The following is a 19,901-nucleotide window of genomic DNA, read 5'->3' as shown; positions in this document are numbered from 1 at the left end:
TTAGCTGTATTTCTGGTTTTTGTGACGCCTCTCCTTGCTTGGAAAATGGCTGTGTGGTTTTTCTTGTATAGGTGCTGTCCTAACATAATCTAATGCTATGCTTTCGCCATAAAGCCTTTTTGAAAACGGACAATGTGGTTGGATTAACGAGAAGTGTATCTTTAAAATGGGATATAATAGTTGTATGTTTCAGAAATTAGAATTATGAGATTTTTGTTGTTTGGAATGTGGCGCCCTGCTATTTCACTGGCTGTTGGCAGTGTGTCACTGCTAGCGTCCCACATACCCCAGAGAGGTTAACCAACACAAAATCATCCTGTGGCATTGTGCATTAGCATCGAACAGCCCCCGTGATATGCAACTTTTCAGGGAAGTTAGAAACCAATATACACAGGCAGTTAGAAAAGCTAAGGCTAGCTTTTTCAAGCAGCAATTTGCTTCCTGCAACACAAACTCAAAAAAGTTCTGGGACACTGTAAAGTCCTTGGAGAATAAGAGCACCTCCTCCCAGCTGCCCACTGCACTGAGGATAGGAAACTCTGTCACCACCGATAAATCCACTATAATTGAGAATTTCAATAAGCATTTTTCTACGGCTGGCCATGCTTTCCACCTGGCTACCCCTACCCCGGTAAACAGCACTGCACCCCCCCAGCAACTCGCCCAAGCCTTCCCCATTTCTCCTTCTCCCAAATCCAGTCAGCTGATGTTCTGAAAGAGCTGCAAAATCTGGACCCCTACAAATCAGTCGGGCTAGACAATCTGGACCCTTTCTTTCTAAAATGATCTGCCGAAATTGTTGCAAACCCTATTAATAGCCTGTTCAACCTCTCTTTCGTGTCGTCTGAGATTCCCAAAGATTGGAAAGCAGCTGCGGTCATCCCCCTCTTCAAAGGGGGGGACACTTTTGACCCAAACTGCTACAGATACAATCTTCGGCAAAATCATTCGCAAGGAGATTCCTGCAAAAATATTATCCTACCCTGCCTCTCTAAAGTCTTCGAAAGCCAAGTCAACAAACAGATTACCGACCATTTCAAATCCCACCGCACCTTGTCCGCTATGCAATCTGGTTTCGGAGCTGGTCATGGGTGCACCTCAGCCACGCTCAAGGTCCTAAACGATATCTTAACCGCCATCGATAAGAAACAATACTGTGCAGCCGTATTCATTGACCTGGCCAAGGCTTTCGACTCTGTCAATCACCACATCCTCATCGGCAGACTCAACAGCCTTGGTTTCTCAAATGATTGCCTCGCCTGGTTCAGCAACTACTTCTCTGATAGAGTTCAGTGTGTCAAATCGGAGGGCCTGTTGTCCGGGCCTCTGACAGTCTCTATGGGGGTGCCACAGGGTTCAATTCTTGGGCCGACTCTTTTCTCTGTATACATCAATGATGTCACTCTTGCTGCTGGTGAGTCTCTGATCCACCTCTACGCAGATGACACCATTCTGTATAATTCTGGCCCTTCTTTGGACACTGTGTTCTTAACTACCCTCCAGACGAGCTTCAATGCCATACAACTCTTCTTCCGTGGCCTCCAACTGCTCTTAAATACAAGTAAAACTAAATTAATGCTCTTCAACCGATCGCTGCCTGCACCTGCCCGCCCGTCCAGCATCACTACTCTGGACGGTTCTGACTTAGAATATGTGGACAACTACAAATACCTAGGTGTCTGGTTAGACTGTAAACTCTCCTTCCAGACTCACATCAAACATCTCCAATCCAAAGTTAAATCTAGAATTGGCTTCCTATTTCGCAACAAAGCATCTTTCACTCATGCTGCCAAACATACCCTCGTAAAACTGACCATCCTACCGATCCTCGACTTCGGCGATGTCATTTACAAAATAGCCTCCAATACCCTACTCAATCAATTGGATGCAGTCTATCACAGTGCCATCCGTTTTGTCACCAAAGCCCCATATACTACCCACCACTGCGACCTGTACGCTCTCGTTGGCTGGCCCTCGCTTCATACTCGTCGCCAAACCCACTGGCTCCAGGTCATCATAGCAGCACCCACCTGTAGCACACGCTCCAGCAGGTATATCTCTCTGGTCACCCCCAAAGCCAATTCCTCCTTCGGCCGCCTCTCCTTCCAGTTCTCTGTTGCCAATGACTGGAACGAACTACAAAAATCTCTAAAACTGGAAACGCTTATCTCCCTCACTAGCTTTAAGCACCAGCTGTCAGAGCAGCTCACAGATTACTGCACCTGTACATAGCCCATCTATAATTTAGCCCAAACAACTACCACTTCCCCAACTGTATTTATTTATTTATTTTGCTCCTTTGCACCCCATTATTTCTATTTCTACTTTGCACTTTCTTCCACTGCAAATCTACGATTCCAGTGTTTTACTTGCTATATTGTATTTACTTCACCACCATGGCCTTTTTTGCCTTTACCTCCCTTATCTCACCTAATTTGTTCACTATGTATATAGACTTATTTTTCTACTATATTATTGACTATATGTTTGTTTTACACCATGTGTAACTCTGTGGTGTTGTATGTGTCAAACTGCTTGCTTTATCTTGGCCAGGTCGCAATTGTAAATGAGAACTTGTTCTCAATTTGCCTACCTGGTTAAATAAAGGTGAAATAAAAAATAAATAAAATAATTATGATTTCCCTGTTAAAAGAGATGTGTTTTCTGTTGTCCTTTGCAGAAGCATGAATTATTTAACGTTTGCTTACGTTCCTGAGTGAGTTTTCGGCTACCGTATCTCCATAAAGTATTATGTTATCCATAACCACTGATTCCTCCTCTGGTCTCTTCTCTGCACCTGGGTCCAACCTCACCACGTCACATCAAGCTTCTGCCTAAACATGGACCCAGCAGAGATCACCCAGATCAAGAATGTTGTAACCCACCAAGGAGCACTGCTGGGGCGGTAGCAAGAACCACTCTCCCAAATATCAGAGACCCTCCAGGCACTTACCGAGTCCCTCCACCACAGTCCAACCTCAACCCAGGAGGAGCCAATCCCCAGGTCTCATTGCCCAGTGCTACAGGCGTTGCTGTAGTTCCTCCAGTGAATCTGCACCAGGGAACCCAAGATCCCAGCCCCCGAGCGGTATGACGGCGACCTGGGAGGATGCATGGGGTTCCTCATCTCAGTGTTCTCTGGTGTTCGAGCTACAGTTCTCCTCGTTCCACACCGATCGGACCATGATCACCTACATCATCTCTCTACTCTCGGGCAAGGCCCTGACGTGGGCAAAGGCGGTATGGCAACAGCAGCCACCATCCTGCAGCTCCATAATAGCCTTCACTGCCGAGCTGCGACGAGTCTTCGACCACCCAGTCGGCGGACGAGAAGCGGCCAGCCGACTGTTCAACATCCGCCTAGGGGCCAGACAAGTGGCTGACTTCGCCATTGAGTTTCGCACCCTCGCCGCCGAGAGTGGGTGGAATACGGAGGCCCTGGTCACCGCTTTCCACCAGGGTTTGTCTAACTCCATCATGAATTAACTGGCCTCTTGGGAACTGGGAGAGGACCTCGAGTCCCTGATAACGCTAGAAATCAGGATCAACAACCGCCTCCGAGAATGTGTGAGACCACGACATTTTGACACCACCCCAGTATCTCGGTTTCCTGAGCACCCCAAGCCTCCCGAACACAGCATTGAAGAGCTCATGCAGCTGAGACGCACACGTCTAAGCCCACAGGAGTGTGACAGGCGCATGCGCAAAGGCTGCTGCCTCTTCTGCGGAGGTCTTGGCCATCTCCGTGCTAAATGCCCAGAGCTGACGGGAAACTCTGGGGCTTGCCAGGACAAGGGCTGTGCAGTTACCCCCCGGCTACACAGTCACCGTCTGTCACTACCCGCAACCCTCCACTCGGACAACCGTCAGCACCAGATTCAAGCCTTCATGGACTACGGGGCTGCAGATAATTTAATTGATCAAGACTTTGCCAGAGAATTACAAATCCCCTGCATGAAATGTCCCATCCCGCTGCAGATTCAAGCCCTCGATGGACACTGGCTCTGGCCAGGTGGAATATCAGACCAATTCTTCACCACTGGACCTCCGCAACGCTTACAATCCTTAGGGAGGGAGATTAATGGAAGACTACCTTTAACACCCATAGTGGCCACCATGAGTATTTAGTCATGCCATTCGGATTATTGAACTCACCGGCAGTCTTCCAAGCATTTATCAATGATACTCTTAGGGATATGTTGAATCGGTTCGTTTTTATTTACCTCGACGACATCCTAATCTTCTCCAAGACCCATCCGGAACACATCCTGCACGTCCGCCAAGTCCTTAGATGCCTCCTGCAGAGTAAACTACACATCAAGATTGAGAAGTGTGAGTTCCATGTATCCCAAGTCTCTTTCCTGGGCCACATTATCTCTACCGCCGGCATCCAAATGGACCCTGTTAAGGTTCGGGCGGTCACTGACTGGCCCCGTCGCACCTCACTTAAGCAAGTCCAGCGGGTCCTCGGGTTTGCCATTTATAACAGGTGTTTTATACACAACTTTGGTGCAGTGGCAGCACCTCTCACGGCCCTAATCCGCTAGTCCCAGACCTGTTTTAGCTGGACCCGAGAGGCTGACAGGGCATTCATGGAGCTCAAGGGACGTTTCACCTCCAGATCCATCCTCGTTCATCCTGATCTTAATCGTCCCTTCGTGGTAGAGGTGGAAGCCTCAGACACCGGAGCAGGGGCGGTCCTTTCACAGCAGAATGAGGGGGACAGAGACTGCACCCATGTGCCTTTCTGTCCAAGCGGTTCTTGCCAGCGGAACACAACTACGATGTATGCAACCGGGAGCTCTTGGCAATCAAGTTGGTCCTTGAGGGGTGGAGACACTGGTTGGAGGGAGCACCTCATCCTTTCGTGATCTGGACGGACCATAAGAACTTGGTATCCATTCAAGAAGCCAAGAGGTTGAACGCTCGCCAGGCTAGGTGGGCTCTGTTTTGGCTACACAATATGTAAATTAGCCCATGAAGGACAGTCATCATTATGCACCAACGAGACGGGCGGTGTTCACTTGACTGACAGTCTCTTGGTCCAATGACCACCTACAGTATTGTTCTGAAACATAGCTAGCTAGATAGCCAATGAGCTGGGCTTAATATAAGTATGTGATGGCCCATAGTCCTACAAACGGCCATTGTCCTATGGCTGCGCACAACACGATTCATTGTCCAGTAAAAATCCACAGGACGCAGGGGAGTTTACCTTACGCAGCGCTCGCTTTCTTCTACAAAGTTTTCTCAACACTGAAAAAGTACAACATGGCAACTAAGAGTATAAACGATAAATTGAACTTCAAGTATACACATTTGGATGAGATAATTGCAGAAATTGACCGGGAGAGTGACACGAGGAGTCCTGTGCGCAAGAAAGATTGGAAGGAGAATGTAACGTTACTTTTAGATTAGTAAGTCAAATACGTTTTTGCTTCTCGTGCTAATCCAGTTGTTTAAATGGTTGTATTTGAATTTAAGATATTTGTCGTTAATTTCTATATATATACATATATAGTTGAAGTCGGAAGTTTACATACACTTAGGTTGGAGTCATTAAAACTCGTTTTTCAACCACTCCACAAATTTCTTGTTAACAAACTATAGTTTTGGCAAGTCGGTTAGGACATCTACTTTGTGCATAACAGAAGTCATTTTTCCAACAATTGTTTACAGACAGATTATTTCATTTATAATTCACTGTATCACAATTCCAGTGTGTCAGAAGTTTACATACACAAAGTTGACTGTGCCTTTAAACAGCTTGGAAAATTCCAGAAAATGATGTCATGGCTTTAGAAGCTTCTGATAAGCTAATTGACATCATTTGAGTCAATTGGAGGTATACCTGTGGATGAATTTCAAAGCCTACCTTCAACCGCAGTGCCTCTTTGCTTGACATCATGGGAAAATCAAAAGAAATCAGCCAAGACCTCAGAAAAACAATTGTAGACCTCCACAAGTCAGGTTCATCCTTGGGAGCAATTTCCAAATGCCTGAAGGTACCACGTTCATCTGTACAAACAATAGTACGCAAGTATAAACACCATGCAGCCGTCATACCGCTCAGGAAGGAGACGCATTCTGTCTCCTAGAGATGAACGAACTTTGCTGCGAAAAGTGCAAATCAATCCCAGAACAACAGCAAAGGACCTTGTGAAGATGCTGGAGGAAACAGGTACAAAAGTATCTATATCCACAGTAAAATGAGTCCTATATCAACATAACCTGAAAGGCCGCTCAGCAAGGAAGAAGCCACTGCTCCAAAACCGCCATAAAAAGCCAGACTACGGTTTGCAACTGCACATCGGGAAAAATATCGTACTTTTTAGAGAAATGTCCTCTGGTCTGATGAAACAAAAATAGAACTGTTTGGCCATAATGACCATCGTTATGTTAAAAGGAAAAAGGGGGATGCTTGCAAGCTGAAGAACACCATCCCAACCGTGAAGCACGGGGGTGGCAGCATCATGTTGTGGGTGTGCTTTGCTGCAGGTGGGACTGGTGCACTTCACAAAATAGATGGCATCATGAGGAAAGAAAATGATGTGGATATATTGAAGCAACATCTCAAGACATCAGTCAGGAAGTTAAGGCTTGGTCGCAAATGGGTCTTCCAAATAGACAATGACCCCAAGCATACTTCCAAAGTTGTGGCAAAATGGCTTAAGGACAACAAAGTCAAGGTATTGGAGTGGCCATCACAAAGCCCTGACCTCAATCCTATAGAAAATTTGTGGGCAGAACTGAAAAAGTGTGTGCGAGCAAGGAGGCCTACAAACCTGACTCAGTAACACCAGCTGTGTCAGGAGGAATGGGCCAAAATTCACCCAACTTGTTGTGGGAAGCTTGAGGAAGGCTACCTCGACACATTTGACCCAAGTAAAAAATTTTAAGGCAATGCTACCAAATGCTAATTGAGTGTATGTAAACTTCTGACCCACTGGGAATGTAATGAAAGAAATAAAAACTTAAATAAATCATTCTCTCTACTATTATTCTGACATTTCACATTCTTAAAATAAGTGGTGATCCTAACTGACCTAAGACAGGGAATGTTTACTTTGATTAAATGTCAGGAATTGTGAAAAACGGAGTTTAAATGTATTTGGCTAAGGTGTATGTAAACTTCCGACTTTAACTGTTTATATGTGTATATATATATGCTTCTATATACTCAGCAAAAAAAAGAAACGTCCCTTTTTAGGACCCTGTTTTTCAAAGAGAATTCGTAAAAATCCAAATAACTTCACAGATCTTCATTGTAAAGGGTTTAAACACTGTTTCCCATGCTTGTTCAATGATACATAAACAATTAATGAACACGCACCTGTGGAACGGTTATTAAGACACTAACAGCTTACAGATGGTAGGCAATTAAGCTCACAGTTATGAAAACTTTGGTCACTAAAGAGGCCTTTCTACTGACTCTGAAAAACACCAAAAGAAAGATGTCCAAGGTCCCTGCTCATCTGCTTGAACGTGCCTTAGGCATGCTGCAAAGACGCATGAGGACTGCAGATGTGGCCAAGGCAATAAATTACAATGTCCGTACTGTGAGACGCCTAAGACAGCGCTACAGGGAGACAGGACGGACAGCTGATCGTCCTCGCAGTGGCAGACCACATGTAACAACACCTGCACAGGATCGGTACATCAGAACATCGGCAGGACAGGTACAGGATGGCAACAACAACTGCCCGAGTTACACCAGGAATGCACAATCTCTCCATCAGTGCTCAGACTGTCATCAATAGGCTGAGAGGCTGAACTGAGGGCTTGTAGGCCTTTTGTAAGGCAGGTCCTCACCAGACATCCCCAGCAACAACGTCGCCTATGGGCACAAACCCACCGTCGCTGGACCAGACAGGACTGGCAAAAAGTGCTATTCACTGACGAGTCGCGGTTTTGTCTCACCAGGGGCGATAGTCAGATTCGCGTTTATTGTCGAAGGAATGAGCATTACACCGAGGCCTGTACTCTGGAGCGGGATCGATTTGGGAGTGGAGGGTCCGTCATGGTCTGGGGCGGTGTGTCACAGCATCATCAGACTGAACTTGTTGTCATTGCAGGCAATCTCAACGCTGTGCTTTACAGGGAAGACATCCTCCTTCCTCATGTGGTACCCTTCCTGCAGGCTTATCCTGACATGACCCTCCAGCATGACAATGCCACCAGCCATACTGCTCGTTCTGTGAGTGATTTCCTGCAAGACAGGTATGTCAGTGTTCTGCCATGGCCAGCGACGAGCCCGGATCTCAATCCCATTGAACACGTCTGGGACCTGTTGGATTGGAGGGTGAGGGCTAGGTCCATTCCCTCCAGAAATGTCCGGGAACTTGCCTTGCCTTGGTGGAAGAGTGGGGTAACATCTCACAGCAAGAACTGGCAAATCTGGTGCAGTCCATTAGGAGGAGATGCACTGCAGAACTTAATGCAGCTGGTGGCCACACCAGATACTGACTGTTACTTTTGATTTTGACCCCCCCCCCCCCCCTTTGTTCAGGGACACATTATTCCATGTCTGTGGAACTTGTTCAGTTTATGTCTCAGTTCTTGAATCTTGTTATGTTCATACAAATATTTACACATGTTAAGTTTGCTGAAAATAAACGCAGTTGACAGTGAGAGGATCATTTTTTTGGCTGAGTTTATAATATATAGACCTGAGGCATACAATGTATTAGTATAGCCTGTGTATGTTATGTTGGCTATGACATAATGTGAGAGTCTTATAGCCTATTGGTCCACATATTTCATTATAGTGATTATGTTAACCATACTCTATGATATATATATATATATATGTTTATAGATATGTGTTGTGTATTTGATGTATTAATTAAGTAATAGTAAACTTGGGTTCTAACAGATGTATTTTTTATCCTCAATAGTCGTAGAGACTCCTCCATCCCCCACTCATTCAAACGTACGACCTGGATCCTCCTGTCTGACCCCTTTGCTGTCTCTGGCTCCACACCCACCCCCGCCCGGCCATCTAGAGGTGTGAAGGTTAGTACCTTTTATACATTTGGGCTCGAGGGACACCTGGGAAACTTGATACAAAATATTATGTAGATCTCTCATTCTTGAATGTATGAGTCTGAAACTTTGCACACACACTGCTGCCCTCTTGTGGACAACATCTAAATTACACCCAGCTTCCTATGTCAATGTACGGCCTTGTTTTGCAATTCAAAGATGATGCAACAAAAATAAAAATATAAAACGCATGTTTTTTTGTTTGTTTTATATTTTACCAGATCTAATGTGTTATATTCTCCTACATTAATTTCACATCTCCACAAACTTCAGTGTTTCCTTAAATAGTATCAAGAACATGCATATCTCTGCTTCAGGTCCTGAGCTATGTCATTTTAGGCAGAAATTGAGATGAAGGGTCCAATCCTTAAGCAGACCAAATACACCACTGGAATGCCTATTAAGCTGCTTACAAATCCTAATAATTCAAAATATTGCTCAGAAAAACAGGTGTTTCAATTGGCGTATGCTTACTTTGATTTTGACTTTACGCCAATTAAGATAAGCAGAGTAAGATATTTGCATGACTATTTCCATACTTGGCCTACTGTCATAATCAGTTTAATATTGAATTACTAGTGTGTATGTATGTACTCAGTATATTTAAGCAGTCCTTCAGGGATGTAGGCCCTAGGGAGACGTCATCATGCTTTGCAGGCTCTCATAAGTTGTTGATGGAATGTGCTGACACATACACTGTAGTAGTGATTTTTGTTTCGCTGAAACTAGCAGATTCACACTTGATTCATGTATTGCCGTGTTGTGTTCAGTCATTTGCAAATACATGACACAGCAGCATACATGAAACTAGCAAGAGACAGATACAGAAAACTGCAGAGTAACCACTATGCTTTGACATACAGTACACACATCCCAACAACAAGTTTGACTTGGAGCAGAGCATGCATGAAGCAGGGAACACTTCCAAGCCATTGCCAGACCTACCCCAGCCAGGGGTAACAGTGAGGGGGTGACAGAAGGGGTAACAGGAGGTAGGTGGGGGTCTAGTATTACCTTGGTCAGGTTGCTGAGGGCTAGGTACTGTGCAGACAGCTGGGACACACGGTGGACGAAGCCCTTCCCTGCAGCCTGGCCCTCCCAGAGCCGGTGGGCCCTCTCCCTCAGCTTGCCCAGCTCAGCCTCACGACATGACAGCTCCTCCAACACACACTGGGGGGGGCCGCAGGACCGGAGGGGGAAGTCCGGGGAGGTAGAAGGAAAGGGTATGGTGGTTGAGGGTTGGGGCGGTAGACGTTTGGGGTAGAGGGAAGGGGAAAAAAGTAGGGAGGATTTGTTGGTTGGGGTAGGAGGCATGGAGGGATTGGGGTACACCAGGGGCCCACAGGGTAGGGGTAGGAAGGGGGACACATGCCACATCACAGAGACAGAGAAACATTAACATCCAGGGATAAGACAAGGGGAAAACCACAACATCTTAAATAGCATCCACAGCATCTCTTGATGTTCTTTTTTAAAAAGACCATGGTTCGTCAGGTAGATACAACAGAACATAACATGGGGAGAGGAGTCAAGGCTGAAGGATGCTGAGAGAAGGGGAAAGTATGATAGAGGGAGGGGGTATTGGTAGCGTAGGGATCAGACAAACAGCTTGTATTGTATTGTACAGTAGAGCTTCGGGGAGATGTTATTGACAAAAGGCAGGCGAGAAACAAAAGCGCTACAACAGGCGACAGATTAAATACAAAAATAGCAACAACGATAAGGGGCAGAGCGTTCAGATGCGCTTGATATTTGTTATTTCCTTTGTCAGGTTCATCTTTTCTCTGTCTCTCTTTTTTTTGTCTGGGCGAGCTATGGCTAGGGCTGTTATCGTATCCTGAAAAGGGCTTTTTAGCCACGAAGAATAAAAAAGGAAATTAATTAGATTTTGGATTTATTCTCAGACTATTGTGTCAAAATGCTGCTCTAATCTGATCCTGCGGTGGTTGACAAATGTAATTATAGGTCCCAGTATGCTCTAAATTGATTTCAGACTTACTTAAGGGACATAATGTAGCTTAGGTATAACTACATCCATCTTCTCTCCCAACTGAATCCAGTCAGTTATATCACTAAATAAACTGTACTGACAGAAAGCATGAGCTTAGAAAACAAAAAAGACAGAGTTCAATAACACACAATGAACTGAACTGAGTCCATAAAGAAATAACCTAGATTAGGTATATGGTGCTCTATTAGGTTCTATGTAACTGGCCACCATGGTTGTGTGTTATTAGTTTTGGTACCCGTCTGTACGTTAGGTGGTTCTGAGGACTGGCAGGAAGAGGTGTTTGATGTTGAGAGTGGAGGTAAGTCATGGTAAGTCATGGTAGCAGTACTACATAGAGCAACAAAGACTATTTTGTCCACTTAGAAAGGTCCCTAACATGCATGCTAAAACCCATTATGCCCCTCTGAGAAGGGTACCTACTATCTAAAGATTGTATTACAAGTTTCATATTAAACATCCCATGGCTTTCCAATACAATGTGACCCACTCCCCAAAAATGGATTGTAATTGTGTGGTCCATTTGGCAGAACCAGGAAGGGGTAGGGGGTGTACCTGTAACTTGCTAAGCTCCTGTCTCTTGGCCGGGAGGTCATGTAGTCGAGCGCTGCTCTCCTGTACTATGACCTCAGTGCTGTTCAGCCAATCCTGGAGCGGCTCAGTGCTGACCTCAAAGTCTCTCATCTGAGACTGCAGGTTCTGACAACGTCACATTTATAGATACAGTCAGTCATCTGTCAATAAACAGCTATACACACACACACACACACACACACACACACACACACACACACACACACACACACACACACACACACACACACACACACACACGCACAGGCACGCATGCAGGCAGGCAGGCACGCACACACACACTATTCACCTTTAGTGCAGTCTCTCTCATCTGAAGGTTGGTCATGAGGCTCTTCCAGTCGTCTCTGGCGTTAGCCACCTTGGCCTTGACCCCCTCTTCTCTGTCTTTAGGCACGACAGCCATGAGCAGCTCTCCACTGGTCCCCACTGCACTCAGTCTGGCCTGGCCATGCTCCCTGTCATTCAGAAACTCCTACAGACACAAAGAGAGCAAGAGAAGGAGAGAAAAGGGGGAGTTAGAATTTAAAATGAATAATTACAATGGATAGAAGGTGCTTATCATCTAACTGCGTCATCATCAATACACCCACTAATTAGGTGGAACAATGTACTGTAATAAAACACTGGCTAATGCACAGAGCACAGAAACTACTAGCTAATCAACATAAATGTTCTAATTATTCATTTTGTATTGGCAGCAGAAATAAGGGGCAGGGTCAGAACCAGGGAGGTGATCACAGATGAGAGGACTCAGTGAGTCTGAAAGGCGTGGGTTTGACGCGACGCCCCCACCCCCTCCCTCCCTCCCGTTAGCCGTTCTCCTCAGCTAGTAGCCCCCCTGCCCCTCAGCAGCACCTCCTCCCTGAGAGCTGAGCCGGTGACAGCGACACAGCAGGGACCGCTCCACCATCTGTGCAGTTAGCACATCACACACACTTCAGCCACAGCACGCTCCCACACACACACACACACACACACACATGCACACACGCTTTCTCTCCTCGCACTCTCTCTCATTTTCTATTTTTGCTTGTCTCTCTCTTTCCCTCTATATCTCCCCTCTCACTCACACTTCATCTCTGTGTTTCTCGCTCCCTGCCAATGTAATGGTATAGCACCAATTAAGCATGACACAATGCAGTGTTTGGCGTCTACCCCTTCTACCCCCTCACGCTGGCCCTCCTAGAGGTCAGCCATGTGGAAACATTGTTCCACATTCCCCACCAAGTCAATAATAAATAAAACATGACTGATCCCATATTCCTTTCAACATCCCCTTTACAGCCCCTTTCACCCACAGACCTCTAGAAATACACCCTCTACCATCCCCTCTCACCCAGAGCTCTAGAAATATACCCTCTACCATCCCCTCTCACCCAGAGCTCTAGAAATATACCCTCTACCATCCCCTCTCACCCAGAGCTCTAGAAATATACCCTCTACCATCCCCTCTCACCCAGAGCTCTAGAAATATACCCTCTACCATTCCCTCTCACCCAGAGCTCTAGAAATATACCCTCTACCATTCCCTCTCACCCAGAGCTCTAGAAATATACCCTCTACCATCCCCTCTCACCCAGAGCTCTAGAAATATACCCTCTACCATCCCCTCGTACCCAGAGCTCTAGAAATATACCCTCTACCATCCCCTCTCACCCAGAGCTCTAGAAATATACCCTCTACCATCCCCTCGTACCCAGAGCTCTAGAAATACACCCTCTACCATTCCCTCTCACCCAGAGCTCTAGAAATACACCCTCTACGATCCCCTCTCACCCAGAGCTCTAGAAATACACCCTCTACCATCCCCTCTCACCCAGAGCTCTAGAAATACACCCTCTACCATTCCCTCTCACCCAGAGCTCTAGAAATATACCCTCTACCATCCCCTCGTACCCAGAGCTCTAGTAATATACCCTCTACCATCCCCTCGTACCCAGAGCTCTAGAAATATACCCTCTACCATCCCCTCGTACCCAGAGCTCTAGAAATATACCCTCTACCATCCCCTCTCACCCAGAGCTCTAGAAATATACCCTCTACCATCCCCTCTCACCCAAAGCTCTAGAAATATACCCTCTACCATCCCCTCTCACCCAAAGCTCTAGAAATATACCCTCTACCATCCCCTCTCACCCAAAGCTCTAGAAATATATCCTCTACCATCCCCTCTCACCCAGAGCTCTAGAAATATACCCTCTACCATCCCCTCTCACCCAGAGCTCTAGAAATACACCCTCTACCATCCCCTCTCACCCAGAGCTCTGGAAATATACCCTCTACCATCCCCTCGTACCCAGAGCTCTAGAAATACACCCTCTACCATCCCCTCTCACCCAGAGCTCTATAAATACACCCTCTACCATCCCCTCTCACCCAAAGCTCTAGAAATATACCCTCTACCATCCCCTCGTACCCAGAGCTCTAGAAATATACCCTCTACCATCCCCTCTCACCCAGAGCTCTAGAAATATACCCTCTACCATCCCCTCTCACCCAGAGCTCTAGAAATATACCCTCTACCATCCCCTCTCACCCAGAGCTCTAGAAATATACCCTCTACCATCCCCTCTCACCCAGAGCTCTGGAAACATACCCTCTACCATCCCGTCGTACCCAGAGCTCTAGAAATATACCCTCTACCATCCCCTCTCACCCAGAGCTCTATAAATACACCCTCTACCATCCCCTCTCACCCAGAGCTCTAGAAATACACCCTCTACCATCAACCTCTCACCCAGAGCTCTGGAAATACATATCCAGAAAGTTTACGTGTACTCCAGGACAAGAAAAACATAAATGCAAAATATTTTCCTCCAACATTCCCAAATTTCTTGCAATGTGCCCTTTCTCAGCCTGGGAGAACTGGTCTTCCACTGTGTATTCCTTGATCTTTGTTGTGTTACTGTCTCACCTGCGGATAGTTGAGGTCTGTGAGTTAATTACCTGACAGGAGTGGTGCTATCTAGCTTGATGGACATGGCCCTGTCCCTGACCCACTGACTGGCCCCTAGGGACCTCTAAAGAGCCTGTCACACTGTCACGCCTGCCAGCTTCAGAGACGTGAAGAGAGAGGGGGTAGTGAGAGAGGTAAAGAGATAAATAAAGAGAGAGGGGGTAGCAAGAGAGATAAAGAGATAAATAGAGAGGCATATATATTTGGATAGATAGATAGACAGATAGATAGAGACCTGCTGTGAAGCTTTCACTCAAGCCTCTTGGCCCTGAGCCCAGCTCCAGCACCTCCAGCCCACACCAGACCCAGCCCCTCAGCCAAGCCTGCCAGAGGACACTCTACAGCGGGCAAACTGAGGGGGGACACCCCCCTGCTCACTCACTATGGAAGTATGAGATTGTGTTTTGCTAATTATGTATTCTGATAAAGGTAATTTATTGTATATTAGAAGTAATTAAAGGTCCGTAAAGGATGAAACATCTCACCTGTATCCTCAGTAGGCCAGTGGAGGCCTCAGTGACACTCTGGGGGATGTCGAAACACTTGGCCGTGCTGATCTTAGCATTGACCAGCCACTGTTGGAAGTCCCTGAGGGCTGCTCTGAACCTCTGCTCCAACAGACGCTCCTTATTCTGGCACTCTCTGGACGCACGCAGACTCAGACTGAAGGAGAGAGAGAGAGAGAGAGAGAGAGAGAGATGGAGAGATGGATGGATAGACGGAGAGATAGAGGGAGAATCACAAGGGTGCCATAATATACCTAACAACAATGAACAGAAGGGGAAGTGACAACAAAGCTATATGTTTCCTTACATCCTGTATATAACATACGTAACATACGTAGATATGAACATGTTTGTAATGATGAAGGGAGGCAGAGGGAGAAGGATGGGCAGATGGAGGAATGGAGAAGTGGCTGAAGTGGAAGGTATGACTTGGGGGGGGGCGGTGGGAGACGAGTGAGTGGGGGATGGGGTGACGGGGGTTGACGGAGGGGGTTGAGAGAGCATATGTGGGGGTTAGGGTTCAGAGGAGGAGGAAGAAGAAGGTTTGAGATGAAGGGGAGGCCAGAGGGTGAGAATGTGTTAGGTAGAGAAAGAGGGATGCAGGGAGAATATTGATGAATGAACGAGACAGGATCAGATAGAGAGGGCAGCGTGTGAAGGAAAGGGGGAGACACGGAGGGAGGGATGGAGGACGAGAGGAAACAGAGAACAAGGTGAGAAGACATGTTTTAATGACAGGTACTGTCACCTCAACTACCTCTGAATAGACTTGACTCAAGGGTCATCCAGCCATAAACGATCTCTTTGTTTTAGTTATGACCCAGACAGATATTGCTCTGTGTTACATACATTCAAGTCTAAGGCATTACATTCAAGTCTAAGGCATTACATTCAAGTCTAAGGCATTACATTCAAGTCTAAGTAATTACATTCAAGTCTAAGGCATTACATTCAAGTCTAAGGCATTACATTCAAGTCTAAGGCATTACATTCAAGTCTAAGGCATTACATTCAAGTCTAAGGCATTACATTCAAGTAAACAAGCTAAGGCATACAGAACAAACGGAAGTATTATGTAAATACAAGTTAATTAATTCATCATGTTATTGGAATTCCTAAAGTCTTGTTTTTTCTCTGAACAGCATCACGTGATACATTTATCAACAAGAGATAAACGGGTACAGGCTCAATATGGACTAAATAACAGGCAATTACACATCCGTCAATATACACAAGCATCCAATGTATCTGCATGTAAATAAGACAGCATGAATTAGCTTTGCTTTCCGCGACAGCACAGTTAGTCTAGCATAAAATGAAACCGGGAAACACCAAAACAAAAACACAGAGAGAGGTGGAGAGGGAAGGAGGATGGAGGTCTCCTAGCAACCGGTGCCTCTGTCTCGCTTGTCCCTTGTTCCCTGTCACCTTTAACCCGTTACAACACACACATTACTGTACTGCTGGAGACTTCAGTTTAGACACCATTATACACTGACACATGCATACCCACACAAATGATAACATACACACTATACACACATGTACACAGGGCTTTTGTGTTGTAGATATGTGGTAGTGGAGTAGTGGCCAGAGGGCACACACTTAATGTGTTGTGAAATCTGATGTGAAATGTATTGTATTTTGCTGGACCCGAGGAAGAGTAGCTTGGATTAGGGATAATAAATAACTAGAATTACACACACACACCTACCTGTTGTGTTGTTTGATGAGAGCAGTGACCCTGTCTGAGTGGGGTCCCAGGTCTCTGGAGTAGCGGACCAGGTCATTGAGTTGAGCCTTCAGCCTGTCCGCCATGGGCTCAGCACTCAGCAAGCCCTCCAGTATCTCCTGAAAACATACAGACCCAGAGAGAGAACACCAAGCTCAGCTCAGTGTGTTCTGTATGTCAGAGTGTGTCAAGGCCAGGCAGATCTGCGGATGGTCGGATCTGCATAACACTAGTCACCACACACACACACACACACACACACTTCCATTCACTCCCTAGTGTGCTCCTTCTCAGTCCTCAGGCACTGTTGGTACAATAGCATTTCTGTTCTTCAGGGAGCATGGCCGTAGCAGGCAGGAAGGAGCCTGGATAAAGCTCTCCTCTCCCGCTCTCCTCGACATGCCTCACATTCTGCACTCACACAGTCATGATTATTTCACTCCTCCCATAAAAATATGAAAATGCCTCGCTCTCTCGCTCCTCCACTGAACACTCCCCTCCTCCCTCCCTGCCTCTTTTCCTACTCCTCTCGCTCTCTCACGCCTTCTCTCTGCCTGACACACTCACTCTCTCTCTCTCTCTCTCTCTCTCTCTCTCTCTCTCTCTCTCTCTCTCTCTCTCTCTCTCTCCACACTCCCAAGTTCTACTCACATTGCTTACACTCCCAGTTCTCTCTCCTTTTCTCTCTGGATTCTGTCTCTGTCCCTCCCTCTCTCCTCCCCTCGCCTGTGCGCTCTCACTTTCTCTCTCTAAACTCGTTGCTCTCTCCTCCCCTCTGCCTCCTTATTTATCTAGTTCTCACTCTCTCTCTTTTCCTGTTACTCCCTCTCTTTCTAGCCTCTCTAATTCTCCCTGCTCCCTCACTTCACTGTTTTTCTCTTTCACGCCCGCTCTCTCCCTCCTCCCTGTCCCCCCCCGGTGGAATTCAGCTGTCAGCTCGTGCAGATGCAGGAGAGCTCACACAAACTGATAACATAAACAAGGCTGGATACAGGAAACAGGGAAGAGGAGGAGAAAAATAAAAGAGGGAGGACTTCTCCTTCTCCTCCAAAACAGCCCCCAATCAAGATCGTCAAAGAAATGACAAAAGAGACAATCGGAGAAAATCAAGGCGACTAACATTCCAGTGCGAAGCCACGGAGTCCTTGACAAAACAGAGAGCAAACTCTAAACATCCTGTGCTTGTTGTAAATCACAGGACAGGGAAGGGGGAAGTAGGAAATACATCCACAGAAACACACTGGGACTAGACTGAGTCCCTCAGCAGCAGGAAAACACATTACTGTACTGCTGGAGACTTCAGTTTAGACACGTTTATATACAGAGAATGACAGAGAGAGAGAGAATACAAATGTCAGAGAGAATACAGGAAAAAGAGAGAAAAATGGAGAAAGGGAAGGGAGGGGGTGAGTGGGGCGCTGGAGAAATTAAGAGATGTAAAGAGAGTGACAGAAACAGAGAGAGAGAGAGAGAGAGAGAGAGAGAGAGAGAGAGAGAGGGGATTGTAGCTGTCACTCCTAAGTCGTCACATTTACACATTTCATCTGTTTTATGTCTGGATTTACAAATCAAATGGATAATTACTGACAGAGAAATAATGTGTGTGTGTGTGTGTGTGTGTGTGTGTGTGTGTGTGTGTGTGTGTGTGTGTGTGTGTGTGTGTGTGTGTACAGTATGTGTGTGACAACATCGATCAGACTTTCTCTGCCAGCTTTACTGAAAACATTTTCTCACAGCACAAGACAGAGCAAACATGGCTTTGCATTACTTATTGAATAAGGCCCCATCATTATCATTGTTATCATCATCATAGCTCCACCTTGAAGAGCCTTGAGCTACACTACAGTATACCTTCTAACACAGCCCTTACCTTAGCCTGCTGCCACCCCTCCACTGCCTCCTCCCCACTGCTCCTTCCCTCCGCTCTGCTCAGCTCCTGGCTCCACCCCTTTAGCCGCCCATCAAGCTCCCTAAGCTCCTCCTCCATCCTGGCGGTCAGACGCTCGTACTCCTGCTCCTGCTCTGTTGCCGTGGTGAGGGCCCTTTCCAGGCCGTCGCGGGCTCTCAGGGCGGCCCCCTCCCACTGCTCCAGAGCCTGGGCTAGCGCCCCTAGCTGGCGGTCCATGGCCTCACACCCTCCAGCCGCTGTGTGTTCAGCTGTGGCTCCACTGCTCCGACGCACGCGACTGAGACGATCACGGCCCTCCAGCAACCGACACTCCACCCGCTCCTGATTACGTGAAGGAAGGGAGGGAGGGAGGGGGGGGTGGAGGGATGGAGGGAGAGGGAGAAGAACAAAAGTTGCTACGGTAACTGCCACTGCTGTCGCAAATGTCTTTGATTCTAATGCTGATTCTATTTAAGGCAGCCTATAGGGTAGGGCTTTTTCCTCCTTATATACCTTACTCTCTCTCTCCCTCCCTCGCTGTATCTTCTCAATCAAATGATTTCCTTTTCTCCCTCTTATTTTTCCCTCCTTTCCAGCTTCCATTTTCTTCTTCTGCTCCTTTTCTCTGTCTCTACCACTCACTCTCTCTCCCCTTTTCTCTCTCTTCATTTTTATCTCTCTCTCTCCTCTTTTCTCTCTCTTCATTTTTATCTCTCTCTCCCCTTTTCTCTCTCTTCATTTTTCTCTCTCTCTCCTCTTTTCTCTCTCTTCATTTTTCTCTCTCTCTCCCCTTTTCTCTCTCTTCATTTTTCTCTCTCTCTCCTCTTTTCTCTCTCTTCATTTTTATCTCTCTCTCCTCTTTTCTCTCTCTTCATTTTTCTCTCTCTCTCCTCTTTTCTCTCTCTTCATTTTTTCTCTCTCTCTCCCCTTTTCTCTCTCTTCATTTATCTCTCTCTCCCCCTCTCTCTTGCTCAGATTGGAGTGGTATGGCTGGAGAGGCAGAGAGTGTGAAAAGCTAACACTTTAGTGTGATAGCAGCAACCTGATGGAGGGAATAAAAGAGGAGAGCCACATTCAGGCGCCAATGGGGAGAAATGATCACTTTGAGTGCTCACACAAATAGAAATGCAGCAGTTACTGTGTAGACAGTATAGGGAAATACATGCATTTAT

At 46.4% G+C, this 19,901-nt stretch overlaps 1 protein-coding gene across 1 annotated transcript in view; it reads right to left on the bottom strand.

Annotated features, from left to right (window-relative positions):
* syne1a (spectrin repeat containing, nuclear envelope 1a) overlaps positions 1–19,901 on the bottom strand; it is a 205,172-nt gene that overhangs the window by 102,874 nt on the left and 82,397 nt on the right. The window contains exons 54-59 of the mRNA XM_082976172.1: positions 18,712–19,071; positions 16,824–16,960; positions 15,089–15,266; positions 11,937–12,119; positions 11,609–11,752; positions 10,060–10,215 (exon numbers count right to left, since the gene is read on the bottom strand). Of these exons, the coding sequence (XP_082832298.1) occupies positions 10,060–10,215; positions 11,609–11,752; positions 11,937–12,119; positions 15,089–15,266; positions 16,824–16,960; positions 18,712–19,071 (1,158 nt within the window). The remainder of the gene's footprint in view (positions 1–10,059; positions 10,216–11,608; positions 11,753–11,936; positions 12,120–15,088; positions 15,267–16,823; positions 16,961–18,711; positions 19,072–19,901) is intronic.

The sequence above is a fragment of the Salmo salar genome, chromosome 06, assembly GCF_965601325.2.
Source record: "Salmo salar chromosome 06, fSalSal1, whole genome shotgun sequence".
Lineage (NCBI taxonomy): Eukaryota > Metazoa > Chordata > Actinopteri > Salmoniformes > Salmonidae > Salmo > Salmo salar.
This window is presented reverse-complemented; position numbering and strand designations above follow the sequence as displayed.